General features: G+C 38.9%; 1 protein-coding gene across 3 annotated transcripts in view; it reads left to right on the forward strand.

Annotated features, from left to right (window-relative positions):
• Positions 1 to 19,885, forward strand: part of NFKB1 (nuclear factor kappa B subunit 1) — a 178,009-nt gene that overhangs the window by 115,085 nt on the left and 43,039 nt on the right. For all 3 annotated transcript variants that reach the window (XM_043972943.1, XM_043972944.1, XM_043972942.1), the window contains 4 exons: positions 8,700 to 8,848; positions 15,536 to 15,699; positions 17,304 to 17,462; positions 19,574 to 19,678. In XM_043972943.1, the coding sequence (XP_043828878.1) occupies positions 8,700 to 8,848; positions 15,536 to 15,699; positions 17,304 to 17,462; positions 19,574 to 19,678 (577 nt within the window). The remainder of the gene's footprint in view (positions 1 to 8,699; positions 8,849 to 15,535; positions 15,700 to 17,303; positions 17,463 to 19,573; positions 19,679 to 19,885) is intronic.

The raw sequence follows: 19,885 nt of genomic DNA on the forward strand, positions 1-19,885 counted from the left end.
AGTCATCAGATTCTTGTGGCAGGATATTGGTCAAGATGACTGGTGATGACCCCAGATGCAGTGGGAGACCTTGGCCATTTTAAGCTAAGGTCTTTCCCAGGTCTCTGTCTGAGGCAATGCCCATTTGGTGACTACTTTGTACTAGTCACAGTCCTTACAACAACTTTGGGAGATAGGTGTTATTATTATCCCATATTATAATTTAGGAAACTGAGGCCCAAGGTCACACAGCTACTAAATATCTGAGGCTAGATTTGAACTCCCTGACTCCAGGTCCTGAGTTTTATTCCCTAAGCCACCTACCTAGGTGACTAAGGGATCTCTATGATCCCTTCCAAATAAAAAACCTGTGATCCAATCAGAGCAGATGGATTAATAAAATGTTTATACTTTCAATGCATTGATGTAGGTATTCCTTCTACTGGTACCAGTTAGAACTCATGTTCGTGTAGGCCAGCTCATCTAGGTTCTTTGTCTCTGACGTATGCCCTATGAACCCTACCTTGGATCTTTTTCACATAAGTATATCAGCTGTCCATCTACAATGCCCATTTCATGAGACTTGACCAGCCCATTTCTAATCCCCACTCATGTATCTTTTTGTTTGTTTGTTTTTGTTTGTGCAGGGCAACGAGGGTTAAGTGACTTGCCCAGGGTCACACAGCTAGTTAAGTGTCAAGTGTCTGAGGCTGAATTTGAACTCAGGTCCTCCTGAATCCAAGGCCAGTGCTTTATCCACTGCACTACCTAGCTGCCCCCTTCATGTATCTTTTTCATATCATCTTTTATTATATATGAATAGATAGGACTGGATCCATGATTTCATTGGAAGTCCCAAATGAAGAAACTCCTTCCACCAATGCTAGTCAGTACTTCCTCTGTAACTTACATTCTTTGAGAGGTCCCTGGAACACTGGAATGTGAAGTCACTGGCCCAAGGTCACATAGTATGTGTCAGAGGTGGGAACTGACCCTCCCCCTTCCAGGCTCTCAGACCACTTATCTATTTCCTACATTGTGCTATCTGCCCTTTTTGATATGATACTAACAGCCCTAATATTGTTCTTAGTTATACTATTTTATTTTATTTTTTAATTTATGGGATAAAACAAGCATTTCTATAATGTAGCATAATTTAAAAAGCGATGATTGCACATGAAACTGCCAATCTATTATGTGCAACTTGCTATTCCTTTTACTCTTTTTAAAAAAAATTCCTTTTAAATAGATAATAAAGTTATCATGGAAATTTCTTTCTTTTTCTTTTTCGGTTCTTCCCTCCTATGACAAAACATAGCAGCATATGAAATCATACCTAACTGAAAGTGACATTTTAGGAGTCAATGTCTCCCCTGAGCATAGGTCACTGGGCCTGTATGTGTGTGGGTCAGACATCATGGTGTATCATCACATTTCAGCTTCTGCTTTCAGGAGGTGCTTGGGAAAGTCCATTTACAGCCACCTACCCTTTGTGGAGATGCAATGTGGTTTCTGTAAAGACCAAATGATGTCTTCCTATTCTTTCAAATAGATCAAGAAATACATTAGTCACAGGTATTTTTTTTCAGGCCCTTTACCTCAGAGAGACCTTCAAGTTCCTCATTCTTGGCACTGTTGAATCTTGACGTGATAGAGTAAGAAAAAGGAAGATAGTTTGCAGTTGCTGTCACCTAATTTAAGATTCAAGCCCATTGGGTTTCCCTTGAGTGAGGCCTGTCATCAGCCTTGACGCTGATGAACCACTCTGCTTAATGTCATATTTTAGAATTTGTACAGTGTGGGAGACTTGTTCTGAGGCATCCTCTATGTTTTCAGGGTGATCCAGGGTTAAGGAAGGCTGGGCCAATACAGCACAAGCTCTGGCAGGTCCTCCCAAGCTGGAGAGGCTTCAAGTATGCACCCGGTGTATTTGTGGTGTGTGGACCAGCCTAGCTAAGTTCTGAAGCAAGATGGCTTCAGGGTGATAACATTTGCTAAGAGATTTAGTTATTGAAGGCATTTCTTCCCCTATTTGACTTTTTAAAAAAAAAATTGATATCTCTTGTGTGTTTTTTCATTACATTCATTTCCAAATATATTCTCCCCCTTTCCAGAGAATTCCTTCTAATGAAAAATTGAAAAGATAAAGAAGGAAAAAACAGAAATTCAGCAAAGCTAACCAAACATCAACCAAGTTGACAGAGGAATGGATTTTTTTTTTCATTTGAAAAGAGTTAATTATGCAACTAGCTAGCAATTATATAGTGCTTTAAGGTTTTCAAAGTGCTTAAGTTTATGATTTTATTTATCCTTACAACAACCCTGGGAGGTAGATGCTATTATTACCCATTTTACAAATGAGGAAAGTGAGGTAGGCAGAAATTAAGTGACTTGCACAAGGTCACACCATCATCATCTTAAAATAGCAATACTTAGAATGTCTATAACTTTTTAAAAAATGTTTTTATTTTATTTTATTTTTGAGGCAATTGGGGTTAAGTGACTTGCCCAGGGTCACACAACTTGTTAAGTGTTAAGTATCTGAGACCAGATTTGAACTCAGGTCCTCCTGAATCCAGGGCCGGTGCTCTATCCACTGCGCCACCTAGCTGCCCCATTTCTATAACATTTTAAGGTTTGCAAAGAACTTTCCAAATATTATCTCCTTTGGTCCCTACAACAACTTGCAGATGAGAAAGGTAAGGCAGGCAGTGGTTAAGTTACTTGCTATTTAATTAAAATGTTACATAGCTAGTAAGTCGCTGAAACGGGATTTGAATTCACGTCTTCCTGACTCCCAAGTAGTACTCTGGGTACTGTGGGTGCTCTGGCACCACTCTGAGAGATTGCAATCTAAATTGTTGGAGCAACTTCCCATAGCAGCGTACACAATGACCACAATCACCTAAAGGACAAAATTGTTTAAAAACATCAAAACTTGGCATATACCCTTGGAGGCCAAAGACAAAGGGCAAGGTCCCAAATATACAGAAATCCTTGTTAAAGTACTTTTTTCCAATGGCATGGAACTGGTACAAAAGTAGGTGCCCGTCTTTTGGGGAAATAACCTAACAAATGGCAGTATATGAACTTAGTTGAATATTATTGTGCTATAAGAAATTATAATTATGAAGAATTCAGAAAAGCACAAGAAGACCTATATAAACTGACTTAGGGCAAAATAAGCAGAAGCAGGAAGATCATTCACACAGTGACCAAGTATTTTAAAGAAAAAGAACCTTTTAAAGCTTCAGAACTCTGACAAATGCATGAGTTCAAAAGATTCACTGCTGTCAGAGAGGTAGGGAATGAGGGGCATGGTTTTCAGAAGAAGCCTGTAGTTTGTTTTCCTTGGTTGTAATTTTTTGTTATAAAAGGAAAGCTCTATGTATTTGTTTTGTGTGTGATGTCAATGAGAAGTCAAAATGATATAGCTCCAGAGAAAAGCATCAATAAAACTGAGAGACAGAGACAGAGAAACAGAGAGACACAGAGACAGAGACAGAAAGAGAGATTGGATGAGCATTGTGACCAGTCATGACTTCTGAAGGCTATTGTTGAAGCTTGAGTCCCTCTTCATCACTAAGATGTGGTAGATTATAGGTGCAGGATGAAGCATACATTGAGAATGGGTGGAAAGTTAGAGAAATTTTAAAAAGAAGAGAGACCATCAGCAAAACATCTAAATATATTTTCTGCCTTCCCACAAATAAAAAATACCCTTAAAATAATAAATAAATAATTCAGAGGTTTTAAATGACATGAAATTTTGTTTGTCAGTAATGGAAAGGTGACTTCCTGGAACTCAAGGGATTTGCAGCTTTGGGCAGATCGTGACACTTCTTTGTGCCTCAGTTTCTTTAACTGTAAAATGAATGGGTTGAACCAGATGATATTTAAAACTCTTTTTAAAAATTTCAAACCTCTATTTCTCTAAAATTCCATGTTTCTGTGAGATCTAATTGGCTTTATTTTTACTCTCTCCCTGGGAAAGGATTTTGCTAAATATGGTCATGATTTACTGATAAGCTGGATGGTTCCTTGAATGAAATTGCCGGAAAGCATGGTAAACCACTTTAGCTTCGGCATGTTTTTACAATAAACATGCTTTTTTCTACTAGGGCTGCCAAGCGTACAGACAGACAGCTTGAGTATGAGAAAAGTAAGTGCCAGCTTATTGCTTAAAATGCACAAGAATCTCTGTGATTACCAGGTTGGTTCTAAGCCCATTGTGCAAAATTCTAGAAGCTTCTCAGTAGTTAGGAACTGGGCTCCTGGGTCCACTTTCTTGGGTGCTAATCTGATGGGTAGAATTCTTGCCTTGGTTTCTGTTGGCAATTTCTCTGGGGCATTGTGATATCTTTGCCTTCAGGAATATAAGAACGATCAGGTGTGTTATGGTTCCATGCCAACCCTGCCTACTCCAGTTTTCCTACAGACCTTTCTGCCCCAACTCTGTCATTTTCAGTATGTTAACCAGTAAATGAAGGAAACAATCAATATAGGAGAAATAAGGTCTTTAATCGGGGCAGAGGAACTATAGCTCCTGGTTTCGCAAAGCCAGAAGCTAGGAATACTCAAAGATGGGAACCGAGGACAGGGTTTTTATGGGGTAACAGAACAAAAGGGAACCAAAAAGATTGCTCCAGTTACATACAACTAACTACTTAATGTAAATAAACCTTTGACAAAAGACACTATAGAACTGCTCTTGAGTTAAAAATTGATGCTACTTAACTCTAACTACTTAATTTAGGTGGACCTTTTTACATAATAACATAAAGTCCAGGGAGTAAGGTAGGGAACCATTGGGGTAAGGTAAGGAAGGTCCATAAGTTGATCAAGAGTCTGGAAGTGACAAAGATTGGTTAGTCCCAGGCAATTCACCTGCCTAGTTAGGGGTGGGACTGGGTGGAGAATCAGTTCTCAGTAAATTTCGTAGTTATCAAGTAGGAGGTAAATATAGTTAGGCAATCAAAATATGGACAAGGTGTGATTTTTTTTTTTTTTTTTGGTGAGGCAATTGGGGTTAAGTGACTTGCCCAGGGTCACATAGCTAGTAAGTGTCAAGTGTCTGAGGCTGGATTTGAACTCAGGTCCTCCTGACACCACCTAGCTCCCTTCAAGGTGTGATTTTAATCTCTCCCCCCCCCCCTTAGAATCCTGCTTAGGTATTCCTTTGGTTTTTTTGGTGTTTTGTTTTGTTTTGTTTTGTCAGGGCAATGAGGGCTAAGTGACTTGCCCAGGGTCACACATCTAGTAAGTGTCAAGTGTCCGAGGTCAGATTTGAACTCAGGTCCTCCTGAATCTAGGGCTGGTGCTTTATCCACTACGCCACCTAGCTGCCATCTAGCTGCCCCCTCCCCCTCCTTAGGTATTTGAACAAAACATAATGGAGGTCAATAATTTCATAGGATTACCCTTTTTCCTTAAGGACTATTTGAGCTGCAACCCCCAACATATACTTGAAACAGAATGATCCAAACAAACTTAAAAAGGGGCGGAATGAAATCAAATCTATTTTGCTACTGGACTTTTAAAAAGCACAATTTCACTCTTAACATGACTTACTCATATTGAATTAATAATGAATATGGGCGGGGGGCAGCTAGGTGGTGCAGTGGATAAAGCACTGGCCCTGGATTTGGGAGGACTTGAGTTCAAATGTGACCCCAGACATTTGACACTTATTGGCTGTGTGACCCTGGGCAAGTCACTTAACCCTCATTGCCCCCCCCTCAAATAATATGGGCAGTCCAAGTCCCTAAGTAAACAGAGATGAATGTATTCTGTAAGCAGGTTGAGAGAAGAGTAGAATTCTTAGCATGCAAATATCCTGAAAGGAAGGGTAAATGAAGACTTCTCTGAATTCTGGGTAAGATGTTAATGCATAGGGAAATAAAGGACATCGGTTTTGAAGGATTACATTTTCCTTTGGATTTATGAAGAATTAAAATCAGTCCAGTTTCAGGATTATAAAAAGGCTTTATAGAAAAAGGTTTTTATCTATGTTAGGAAATGGTTTTATGTACTCCAGTTACTATCTTGGCCAGAAGAATGATTATTTCACTGGAATGAGGAAAAGCTCACCAATTCAATTCAGCAAATATTTATTGAGAATTTACTGTATGCCCGGAATTCTACTTCTCCAGATTCTTTCAGGTTTCTTTCTGTGTCACTGTAAGCCTTCTCTGTTACCCCTCGATACCACCCCTTGCCAACCCTGCCCCCCCACATTAGTATTGTTTTCTGCTGCCTCAAATTACCTTGTATTTAAATGTTTTTATACAATTCGTCATTAGTCCTCATTTACTGTAAGCCCCTTAGACAGGGGCTTAGGGAGGTGGAAAAAAAATGCACTCTTGGATCTGAGGATTTGGTGTTCAAATCTTGCCTCTGATGCTTATTACCTGGGTGACTTTGGGCAAGAAAATCTTCCTGGGCCTCAGTCTAGATGAACTCAGAGGTCCCTCCCAGCTCTGGATACAGGATCCCATGCCAAAATTAATGAAGGTTTTCTGTACAATTACTAGGTGCTAAATAAATGGGTTTTTGGAAACAAGGATCATTCACAATCAACACAAATACAGAATCATTTACAATCAATACAAATACAGAAGCAATACAAAGCTGACCAAGACATGGGCCCCCACCCACAAGGACCAGCAGGGGAAATAAGACAGGGATGCAGATAATTGTCATGCCCGGTATATAATGTGATAACACATTAAGAAAGGTAGTCTGAGGGATAGAATTCTAGGGTTTTGATAGTTGAGATTTGATAAGAGATAGCATTGGAAGACAGAATCATTTCAAAGAGTGTGGTAAAAATATTTGTGGTCTGGGAGCTGCACACATTCAAGCCGTGATGGGGTGTGTGGGGAGCCAGAGGAGGGTGTCTAAGCAAGCATCTATTCATCTTGCTTTCTCTTGCTGCCCTGTGTCTCACGCTCCCCAGTTGCAATAGTGGAGAAGTAAGGGACGTCAGTCCCTTCTGTAGTTTGTGAGGACATTCGGCAAAAGAGGATATTGGGAAGAAGTTAAATTATTAACTCAAGGAGCATTTTGCTATTTGGAAGGAAGCTCAGTCATTTCGGAGAGTCTCTGATGGTAGCATTTATTCTAACAGCGTTAAGGCATTTAGTCTTTTTCAGCCTGCCCTATCCTTTATTATGATTTCACCAACTTTCTTGCTTGTTGACTTAATGTACCACCATACGGGTCCTCTTGGCTCATAGAGTTCACTCTCATTAGCAAAATGAAACAATACTATTCTCCTTCTAGGGGAAAGAATTAGGTATTATGCTGTGAGTTAACAAAAAAAGCAAGTCTTTGTTCAAAGTAATTTGTTGACAGCATAGTCAGGGGGATTATGGCTAGATTATTGGTTACCATAATATGTTATATTACAATAGGGACTTTTATGAAAGATAATGTTGGTAAGCTTGACCCAAAGAAAAAATAAGGAAAAAAAAACTGTACTTCTCTCCCTTATTGCAAAGTGGGGGGGAACTAAGGTTGTGCAGTATTGTATATACTGTCCAGCATAGTTGATTTGTTGGTTAATTTTGCTGAACTTTCTTTTTTTCCTCTTTAAAATTTTTCTTGTAAGAGAGAGTTTTCTGAATGGGGGACAAGAAGGGATATATTCTACAATAAAGGTAATATAAAAACAAATGAAAATTTTAAGGAAAACTTAGCACTGGTATATTATAGAATAATTAAACTCAGAAATAGATGGGAACAAAAGGTTTAGACTGTTGAGGGCTAGACCTAAAAATAAAAAAAAAATACCTATATATAACTTTGTCTACTCATCAGTAATGGCTTCCTGTCCCAATCGCCCATCAGAACTCTTGTCCATTGCTGGGTAGTGCTAATATTTCATTGAAATTAAGCACCCCTTATATGATGGTGATGGAATATTATTGTGCAAAAGAAATGACAAGCAGGAGGATTTCAGAAAGTCCTGGAAAGACTTGTATGAACTGATGTATAGTGAAGTGAGAAGAACCAAGATAATATTGTGCACAGAAACAGCAATATTGTTTGATAAAGAACTGTGAATGACTTAGTTTTTCTCAAAAATACAATGATCCAAGACAATCCCAAAGGACTATTGATGAAACATACTGTCCACCTCCAAAGAAAGAACTAATATTGATGGAACACAGCTATTTTTCACTTTCATTTTTTTCTCTTTTATTCAAGTTTTCTTGTACAAAATGACTAATACTGTAATGTTTTACATAATTGTACATGTATAACCTATATCTGATAGCTTACCACCTTAGGGAGGGGGAATGGGGAGGAAGGGAAGGAGGGATAAAAATTGGAACTCAAAACTCTAAATAAAAATGTTTATTACTTAAAAAAAAAAGAAATTAAGCACCCCTTATGTCAAACTACTAGAAATCTATTCTGTTTCAAAAAGGTCCTACCCAGAACCACTTCTCTCTGCTTTTCTATCATTAACAATTTTGTTGGGGGCGGCTAGGTGGCGCAGTGGATAAAGCACCGGCCCTGGATTCAGGAGTACCTGAGTTCAAATCTGGCCTCAGACACTTGACACTTACTAGCTGTGTGACCCTGGGCAAGTCACTTAACCCCCATTGCCCTGCCCCCCCCAAAAAAAGTACATTATAAACAATTTTGTTTCCATGATGTCAAAGTGTCCTTGTTCATTTGTGTTAAATTTTTTTTAACGTTTTCTCATTCAGATTTGCAACTACGTGGGGCCAGCAAAAGTTATTGTCCAGTTGGTCACCAATGGGAAGCATGTCCACCTGCATGCTCACAGTCTGGTGGGGAAACACTGTGAGGATGGAATCTGCACTGTAACTGCTGGACCCAAAGACATGGTGGTGGGGTAAGTGACAATGTCAGTAGAATGGCTGAAAAGGGATGTGTAGAAGGAAGGTGGGCCAGAGACCTTTTTTAACGGGAGTCTTTAAGAAAAGATCCCTTTTGGGGAGAAGTCTCCTTTTAGGCATTTAGAAGGCTTTCTTGGAGAACTGAGTGTTCTTGCCGTCATCTCAAAGGTTTCTCTCTCTTGCCATCATTTGCCTGGAAGGAACATACTAGTCACTTAGTAAATGCTTATTGATTGGTTGAGGCTTCTAACATGCTCTTGGTGATTTTATTCCATGAATAAATTAATTTTCTTTTTTTTAAAAAGGGTAACTTTTTTAATTTTAATTTTTTAATTTAATCTATTTATTGATTTATTGATTTATCCATTCATTCATTCATTTATTTTTGTGGGGCAATGAGGGTTAAGTGACTTGCCCAGGGTCACACAGCTAGTGTCAAGTGTCTGAGGACGGATTTGAACTCAGGTCCTCCTGAATTCAGAGCTGGTGCTTTATCCACTGCACCACCTAGCTGCCCCCAAATAAATTAATTTTCATTAATGGAACAAACATTTGGGGAATATCTCAGAAGGGAGAAATAATTAGAATTGATCTACACCCTCTTGTTGCTTATAATGTACTGAAGGGTGAGACACAACAGATTTTTATTTTGTGATGAACTAGATTCCTACTCAAATAGACTCACATATTTTTTTTTAAGAATTGGTTGCACTTTTTAAGTTTAGAATTTTTATAGAAAGAATTTTAATCTAAAAGATGAAAAAATCAATTGAAACAATTAGGATCTTTTGAAACTTCCTAATGCTGGCTTAAGCAAAGTTTATGCTGAAACCCCAGTTAATCTGTGTTTTTCATTCAAAGAGAGAAGATGTTTTAAATCACTGTAATTAAACTTCTAGCGGCATTGCCAACCCTGAGTTGAGCTCAAGTTTTGGGCTGGCTGTTAGTAGAGAGAGTTTGCTTTCATGTGCTCTGGTATTTTTTTGTTTGTTTGTTGGTTGGATGATGGGAATACTTAAGTGTGAAAAGCCTCGCTAGAAAGAGCCACTTCCTTTTTAGTCACTCAAATCTGACTCTTTTGATGTAAAGAGTCCTGCTACATTGAAGGAAGAAGCTTAAGTTGATATTAGAATCTTACATTTGCTTTATCTGAACTCGTCTTTTCAACATCCTCTTGAAAGACTGGGCCTGTTTCCTGTCACCCATCATAGGTGAGTCACCACGATCTGTTCAGGAACTCCCTTCCTGTTCCTGATTGACCTGAGAGGTTTGAAAAGGCAAGGAGCTGTCAAAATTGCAAACTAGGGGGCAGCTAGGTGGCGCAGTGGATAAAAGCACAGGTCCTGGATTCAGGAGGACCTGAGTTCAAATCGGGCCTCAGACACTTGACACTAGCTGTGTGATCCTGGGCAAATCACTTAATCTTCATTGCCTCACACCCCCCGCCCAAATGCAAACTAATTGAACATTTAATTATGGGTCTGCAGGTTTATTAAAATAGTCTCTTATTTATTGGAAATATATTCCAATTAAACATGTTCTTTATAGCTAGGGGAAGAGCATCCTGTTCTTAAGGAGCTGCTTCTCTTGAAACAAAGTCTATTGTTACAAAATTTCCAGGACATTAAATAGCTGTGGTGTGCCAGTATATCGGTGCTTTTTTAGGCAGTTGTCAAGGGAACAGAAGTTATCACCTTGGGAATCAGGAAGACCCTATGGTTATTTAAATCATCAGTACTAGAAGAGCAATGGGTATCTCTTCTTCTTTGGACCAACCAATAAGGACTTACTGAGCACCTGCTGTGTGCTGGGGATTGAAGGACAAAAAGGCAGCAGACCCTGCCCTCAGGGAGCTTGTATTTATCAGTGCAGGTTTTCTTTAACCTTGTTTGTGTCATAGACTCCTTTGTCCCTCTGGTGAACTCTCCTCAGAATAATGTATTTAAAAGCATAAAGGAAGGTACATTAGATTACAAAGGCAATCAATTAGGGCAGCTAGGTGGCACAGGGGATAAAGCACCAGCCCTGGATTCAGGAGGACCTGAGTTCAAATCTGGATTCAGACACTTGACACTTACTAGCTGTGTGACCTTGGGTTAAGTCACTTAACCCTCATTGCCCTCCCCTCCCCCCAAAAGGGAAACCAATTACACTGAAATACAATTCTCAAAATATTTTTGAGAAAAAAGTTCATGGGGCCCAGGATGAAGATCCCAGCTTTAAATGGAGACAACATGTGTGCATGCCCTAGTGGAAGGTTCCAGTGCAAAGAGGGAATGGAATGGGATGAAGAATGGGCTCAGTGATTGGGAGATTTTAGTAACAACAGAAGCCTGGTTAAATAAACATCTACAGTCCTCAGACACTGAGAGAGGACCCCTTCCCACCTGAAATTAAAGAGCTGGATGAATCTGGCTTCTAAGTCCCTGAGACATGTAACAAGTTTAATCCAGAGTGGTCATTTTCTGATTTTTCCAGACCCCATGGGGACAAACTAAAGAAGATGCCACCTTCAGGTTGATTATAGCACAATGAGGAAATCTTAATTTGAGCTTTTTTTTTTGTAACTTGACTCCAACATTTTAAAGTTGATTTCTAGCTCATCAGGACCCCATTTTAAAATTCATTTTACAAAATGCCCTTTCTTCCCACAGTTCCTTGAATGAGCATCTGTTCTTTGTACACTTATCAGATTGTTGTTTGATAGAGATATTGAATTCACTGACAGCATATGGGGGAGGCCATAATATATAGAAAGAGAGCATGCCAAAGAGAGTCAGACATGGAATCGGGGGACCGAGCTTCAGTCCTATACTACCCTCTCAGTTCATCAAAGCAACTATCATAAGAAGGAACATCAACACTGGAAGTCCCTAACACTGATGAAATCACAGATCCAGACGGAAAAAAATAATAGTATAATAATGAACAAATAAATAAATTGGGAGTTTCCTCTGCTACTTAATTTCCATTTTGGGTATCATGACTTAGACAACATTTGGGGTTCTCAACCTTTTTTTAGTGTGTCATGGACCCAAGTAGCAATCTGGTAAAGTCTATGGACCTCTTCTCAGAATAATACATTTTCAAAGAATATATAACTGAAGGAAATGCTACATTTCAATGAGAGGTTAGTGACAATAAAGATGTAATTTTTCCCATTTTAAGTTCACAAAACACTACCCCCCCCCCCAAATGCTGTCTGAGTGTCCCATGGAAGGGAAGGGGACTCAGGATAAGACCCTCTAAACCAGATTATCTCCACAATGTTTTGCCTTCAAAGCTCTGTGATTCTGTGTTTATCCATAAAGTAAAATGACAAAACTTGCCATAGATGTGTTGGTGTCATATCACTGGCCAATATTTTGCAATTTTGATTTAACCCCTTGCAAGAGGTGATTTTTCAAATGAAATATGCATGGAATTTTTTTTCTTTGAGTTGCATTCTTTGTGATATTATTAGAAATTCACAGTAGCAAGAACCTCTCAATTCTCTCTTTTTAAAATTTAATTATTTTCCCAATTACATGTAAAGATATTTTTTTGAGTTCCAAATTTTTCTTCCACCCTCCCTTCCCTCCCCTTTCCTGAAAACAGCAATCAATTAGATATAGGTTACACATTATCATTGTGTTAAACATATTTCCAATATGCATGAAACTTGAAGATCATCCCCAGATTTCTTCGTTTGGTTTGCCAGTGATGGAATTCTTTATTATTCAGTCTGCTGTGGGTCTATCTCTCTAGGTCTTCTTTCTGGATTCAGAAGGAGGCTTGGGTCCAGGGCAACAGAAAACTAGAAGACAATGACATTGATTAAGTAACTAAAGAACCCCTTAATTTATGGAAAACAGAAACCATGCTATGTCTGTGATGCCTTTTCTCAATGTCATTGATGAAATAAGAAAGTTTCCATTTTCAAAAGCACAGTGGAATAATAGTTTTATTAATTTTCAACTCTTCATTTTCAAGTATCAGTTAGGTCTTTATGAATGTGGTCAGGTTAGTTTGAGGGAGTTTGATTTTTTTTTTCTTTTGGTTTGTTTCCTGGGGCTTTTAGTTAGAAGAAAACGAGAAATAAAAAGACAGAAGTTGCTTTCATTTGGCCTTCTGAAATCGCCCAGCTAAAACAGGCCCAGTTTGAGGCTTTGTTGGGTTGTTAGCCTTTTGGTTCAACCAGTTGTTTAGTTCTCTGGGTTTTTTAGTTGATGTAAAATCAGTTGAATTTCTTTAGATGTAGGATTTTCTTTGCTTCAGACTGTCCTCTCTACTAGCAAACTATCTATTTCCTAGCCTTTCATTACTGTTTCTGGTGAAGGCAGTGGTTCTTTTTAAAAATCATAAGCCCTTAAAAATTTTTTTCAATTATTTATTTTTTGAGCATCTTTTTTCATTTTCAAAAATGTGTTATTCTGTATGTTAGTTTATCATCTTTCTTTCAGAAGTCCTCTCTCTATCATCATTGAGACTCTGAAGTCTTGGCTGATCACTGTGTTGATCACTGTTCTTAAGCCTTTCAAATTTTTTTTTTCAGTGTTAGCATTATGGTATAAATTGTTCTTCATGTTCTGCTTACTCTACATTGTTTCAGTCAATTAATAATAATAAATCCGTTAGCATTTATTTAATACTTTAAGGTTTGCAAAGTACTTTACCCATATTAACTCATTTGATTCTCCCAGTAACCCTGTGACATAGGTACTGTCATTATCCTCATTCTGCAGATGAGGAAAGTGAGAACCTCAGTGATTTACCTAGGGTCACACAACCAGTAAGTATCTAGGCAAAGATCCAAATTCAGGTCTATCTGTCTACAAGTCTGTTTTGAAATCCATTCCTTTCCTTATTTCTCATCACACAGCAGCATTCTATGACATTCATATGCCATAAATCATTTATTGTTCGCCAGTTTTCGATACCTCCTAATTTTTCTAGGTCTTTGCCATCACAAAAAGAGTTGCTATAACTGTTTTTGTACCCAGAGGACCTTTTCCTTTTTCTTTGATTTCTTTGGAGTATAGAACTAAGAGTGGTCTACAGAGTGACCTAACAGTGGCATTGCTGGAAATAGAGAAAATGTTGGCAATGCTGGTCCAAAGGTATTTACAGGTTAGCCATTTTGGGGACAGAGTAGCACCAGTTCAAAGCTCCACCACCTTGTACATCAGTGCGACTATTTGGGGGCAGCCCCTCCAACATTTGTCATTTTCCTTTTTTGTCACCTCTTCCAATCGGATGGGTATAAATCACAACATTGGGGTTACTTTAATTTGCATATCACTAATTATTGGAGCATTTCCCCCCAAAAGTTTGGCTTTCTTCCCTTGAAAAACTGCCTCTTCATAGCCATTTACCATTTATAGCAATCGAAAAATGGCTCTTATTTTTATAAATCCAAATAATTTCTTTATGTAGCTTGGAAATGAGACCTTTAACAAAGAAACTTGGCATAGAGCAATGATTTCTTGACTTCTTTGGAGTCCTCTTTTGCAATTTGGTGATACCTATCAACTCCTCAGAAGAATATTTCTAAATGAATCAAATAAAATACATGGTTTTATAAATCAATTAATCCCAGAAGAAGAATTCTCTGGCCTAAAGGATGGTTAAGTTTTCTTAATCTGTACAAAAGGTAGGGAAATACTGGCCCTTCAAGTCAAGCCTAAGTACCTCTATGTAGAAAATGCCCACCCAATGAATGTTTACTGCTGCTGCTGACATTCCAAGTACTGACATCTCTATTTTGGGCCATAGTTGGGCAAATCTGTTTTATGTGTATCAGTATCAGTACTGTTTTAGATGGTGACAGTATCCTAGTGGTCCACAAGATAGATCACTGTATGTTACTTCTTTAAAGTCTCTGTGTCTTTATCTCTCTTGCTGTCTCTTTGTGTAGATCCCTTTCTGTCTACATGCCTGGGGACGTCTCTTTGTTACTTTCTATCTCTGTATTCTTTTTGTTTTGTGTCTTTCTCGGTATCTTAGATATCTCTTTCTGGATCTCCGTCCGTTTTTCTGCCTTTCCATCTGAACAGTGTTAAACTTCCTGTCATTAATTGGGAAAAATAGATAATTGGAACTTCTGTATTTCTCTGGTGGAAGCCGTCAAAATAAATTACTCTTAGTCGACCACATCATTTGTTGTGTGACCTTGGGAAAACCACTTAACTTCGGTTTGCTTGGATGTAAAGTGGAGATGAAAATACTATCTCTGAGGTAGTTACTTTGTAAATCCTTAGAATGCAATATCACATGAGTTCTTCTGTTCATTTGTGGATCCCATTAGGAAAAAAAAAAAGGTTCCAACCCCCTACTGTACATATATTTCCATCCATCCTGGAGCAGCCCAGGTTCCAATAACATCCAGCTCCAGACCTTTGGTCCTAGAATCTCTCCAGTTTCACAGTTGCTAAATGAAATGTAGGATTCAAAATCAGTCCTCTCCCAAATCCTGCCATCTTATTGGTGGGAGATTTTTCCTTCAATGCAATAACCAAGCCTTTCTATTATAATTGTTTAGTATTGCACTTTGGAAATATCTTTCTGAATTTCCAACAGAGGGAGAAATAAACCAAAAAAGGAGTTGAAATTGCCTTGCTTCGTTAATTATGCAGCATCACATGACTAGAATCTTACCAACTCCCAGTGGCAAGTGGTTGTTTGATTCTTTGTGTTTATTGAAGGTTCGCGAATCTGGGTATACTTCATGTGACAAAGAAAAAAGTATATGAAACATTGGAAGCACGGATGACAGATGCCTGTATAAGAGGGTATAATCCTGGACTCTTAGTGCATCAGGAACTCAACTATTTGCAGCCAGAAAGTGGTGGAGACAGACAACTCACAGGTGACTATCTTTTGTTTTACCTTCGTTCTGTTGGAGTTACTAGTTTCAGGCCACTAACTCTTAGAATGGATGTTGGAGGAAAAGGAGATTCAAGACTAATATGTTGCTTTTGGGGGCAGTTTTCTTTTGGTTATTCTGCACAATATCATAAAATTGTTAGAGCTTGAGTTCAGCCCTTTCTTTTCACATATGAGCTCACTGAGAAAAAAAAAAAGATTGGTAAATAAGAGCAGCAGGATTTGAATTCAGGACCTCTGGCTGTAAATGGATTGTTCTCTCTGATGTGGAATCAGAAAGACCAGTATTCAAATCCTGTCTCTGACACTTAATAACGGTGTGACTTTGGACAAACCACTTAACCTGTCTGAGCTTCAACTACTCCATCTGTAAAAATGGAATAATATTGATAGTCATTTACATCCTTAGTTTGTGAGGTTCAAATGAGATAATCCACTTAAAATTCTTTTCAGGTATGATCAAGATACCAGCTCTTGTTATAGAAAACTTGAATTTATGCTGTGCTCTGTGAGCAAAACAGAAATGAAGTAGCTCAAAAGAAACATGAGATGCACAAATTTAGATAATCCACCCCAAATGTTCATTCACGTGGATTAATTGTGCCTAACACGTGGTAGAACATTCTAAGCTCATATTGTTCTGATCAGCCCTAGTCAGATACACAGTAACTTGACTTAAACATAGTCATGTCATTCTGGTTTTCTTCAAGAATAAAGGTCAACAACCGACCGACCATATAGGAAAATATAAGAAAACTTGGATTTATGTAGGAGATATAAAGATGAAAAGTTTAAGAGGAAAAACACTAAGTTGCAGCTTTTATGTTTATTTTCTTCAGTTGAAGAAAATAATCCTGTATGCTGTGATTTAGGCACATCTGCCTGAAACTATTTTTATTTTTTTCAAAATCCGCATGTTTCTAGCCCAGTGAGAGAAATGTCTAAAGTAGCATAACCTTCCCCCTCCCAGTTCCCCCCACCCTCTCCAGATAATCAGAGGTAATATTTATAGGCATTTTGATCAAAGACAAATGACATAATATTCTAAAATAGTTTTCAGTTAACATTCCAGAACAATAGTCACTACTCAGTTCCTTCCTTGACACTCCCCTCAAGAGTTTTCCTGAAGTAATCAACAGCACTTCTCCTCCTTCTAATCAATATCTTAATCTTTCCTGAATGGCCAAAGATAGGTTGTAACTCACCTTTGGATGGGGAAGGCAATGATTTTAACTAGACAAAAGGCTCTCCTTGTTCAAGGTTTGATTTCCATCTTTAATCCATTTCCCTGAGAAAGTCTGTTTGTTTGTTTTTTCCCCCTGGCCTTTTAAACACATTTTTACACAGGAAAGGTCTGGAAAGGGTTTTTAGATGAGAGTAATATTTACATATTTTTAAAGAAATTCAATATTTTATTTTCTCCCCTTATAGAAATATTTACATCTTAAATATTTCTAGAGAGACTGACAAGATGTTTCCACATCTGTGCAAGATCGTCCCTTGAAGAGCTTCACATTTAAAGTGTGCTTCCCCTTTCCCATGTTTCCATTGTGTGTGGAATAAATGACCTCCTCTGTTTGTTCCTAGACAGGGAAAAGGAGATCATCCGCCAGGCAGCCCTCCAGCAGACAAAAGAGATGGATCTCAGCGTGGTCCGGCTGATGTTCACGGCCTTTCTTCCAGACAGTACAGGCAGCTTCACGAGGAGACTAGAGCCTGTGGTTTCAGATGCAATCTACGACAGCAGTGAGTACACATACCCTCACGTGGTTCCTAATGGGCAAATCTCACTCTTCTTACCTGAAATACCAGCCTTTCTTGGCATGTGAATTCAGTCCAGCCAGTGCCACAGAGAAGCCTGGCAGGAGATCCTGTTGGTCTTCTCAGAGGAAGAAAGCACCACCAGTTTTCTTCTGGTATCCTAATAATGGGTTGGTGTCAGAAAAGTATTGTTAAGTTCCCCTTTTTAGCCAATATTCTTTAAGATCCTATATTCAAATTAATACTTAAATGTTTATGCAAGTGAATACTAAGAACCACTTAATTGCCCAAGGAGTGCCCTTCAAGCAAGCACTTAGGTCTACAACATGTACAGATCAATTGGGGCCAAGTTTTTTTTTTGTTTTGTTTTTCCTAGAACCCCACCATTCACTCAGCTGTTTACTTGATCTAGGTGTATGCCGTGGTGTCACCCAGGCAAACAAACATGGCCAGCCAAATTCGTTAAGAGACTCATAGGCTCATCAAGATTTTTGTGGCACCTGGGCTAAGGAGTAAAGTCCTCACCCTCCAATTGTAGCACAGACAGATTTCTCTCATTATTGATAACGTGTTTAAAGGGAACTTGGAGGTTTCTAAAAAAAAGCAAAGACTTCTCTATTAGAGATCACCGTATAACACAGCTGGAGAGCAAAGAAGGAAGCTTTGTAGTGTGCCATTTACCACACTGAAACCTTTGCCCCTAACCACACAGAATCTTAATTTAGTTTGAGGAGAAAAATAACATTTCTGTTTGCCTTTACTTGAGAACAGGAATTGTCAAATAATTTAACTGAATTTTTTCCCATAACACTTTTTTTTGGGGGGGAGGCAATGAGGGTTAAGTGACTTGCCCAGAGTCACACAGATAGTAAGTGTCAAGTGTCTGAGGCTAGATTTGAACTCAGGTCCTCCTGAATCCAGGGCCACTGCTTTATCCACTTCACCACTTAGCCGCCTCACTCAATACTCCTAAGGTCCTATCAGCCTTAAAATCCTGTCATACAAGTGATACTATATACCAGTACAGTGCGAGATAAATAATTGACGCTTACAATTTGTTGGTTGTAGGGCAGCTAGATGGTGCAATGTGGATAGAATGCCAAGCCTGGAGTCAGGAAGGCCCTTCTTCATGAGTTCAAATCTGGCCTCAGATGCTTACTAGCAATGTGATCCTGGGCCAGTCACTTAACCCTGTTTGCCTCAGTTTCCCCATCTGTAAAATGCCCTGGATAAGGGAATGGCCAACCTCTCCAATATTTTTGCCAAGAGAAACCCAGATGGAGTCAGAAGTCAAACGAGACTGAAAACAACCCCACAACAACAAAAACTTGTTGGTTAATGGACTGATGATTGAATTAAGAACCATGTAACCAAGTTACCAAAACTTGTCCAAGATAAGACTCTTAAGATATTGGGGAAGTCATCTCTTTCTGTACTTCCCCAACCTCCTGTGCCTTGCCTCATAGGTTTATAGTGGGAATGAAGAAATTAATGCATTTCCTAGTGCTTAAAGGCATAGTGCTTGGTCCTTGATAAATGCTTGTTTACTTGATTTAATGCCATTGAACTCTTCGATACAAGGTTTTTTTTCATTTCATTCTTCTTTTTTTTTTGGTGGGGCAATGAGGATTAAGTGACTTGCCCAGGGTCACACAGCTAGGAAGTGTCAAGTGCCTGAGGCTGGATTTGAACTCAGGTCCTCCTGAATCCAGGGCTTGGTACTTTATCTACTGCACCACCTGGCTGCCCCCCCCCCCCCGCCCCCATTTCATTATTCTTAAAATAACTTAGGTGAAGATATCCCTTTAAACATACTATTTTTCTTGAAAATTCTTGGCCTCTCTTCAAAAAGGGCTTTGTCCCACTTGGAGCCTTTTAAAACCTAGGCTAAGGGGGCAGCTAGATGGCGCAGTGGTAAAGCACCGGCCCTGGATTCAGGAGTACCTGAGTTCAAATCTGGCCTCAGACACTTACTAGCTGTGTGACCTTGGGCAAGTCACTTAACCCTCATTGCCCTGCCAAAAAAAAAAAAAAAGAAAAGAAAAAAAAAAACCTAGGCTAAACTGTGGTTTTGTTACTATTCATTCTGCCAACAGAAGCCCCCAATGCCTCAAATTTGAAGATTGTAAGAATGGACAGGACTGCAGGCTGTGTGACAGGAGGAGAGGAGATCTATCTTCTTTGTGATAAGGTTCAGAAAGGTAAGGGCAAGTCTGGGCTTATGAGGTGGAATATAGTTCAGATTGGTGGTGATTGTGAGGTATTTATAATACTTAGCAAACTGCATTCCCTTTTCTACTTGCAATGGGTTGTGATCTGCATCAGGTTTATTCAATGGGACTTGGAGTCTAACCACATTTCACTTGTATGTCTCCTCTTAAACTTGCCACTTGAGTGATTTGTTTATT

This window comes from Dromiciops gliroides, chromosome 6 (genome assembly GCF_019393635.1).
Source record: "Dromiciops gliroides isolate mDroGli1 chromosome 6, mDroGli1.pri, whole genome shotgun sequence".
NCBI lineage: Eukaryota > Metazoa > Chordata > Mammalia > Microbiotheria > Microbiotheriidae > Dromiciops > Dromiciops gliroides.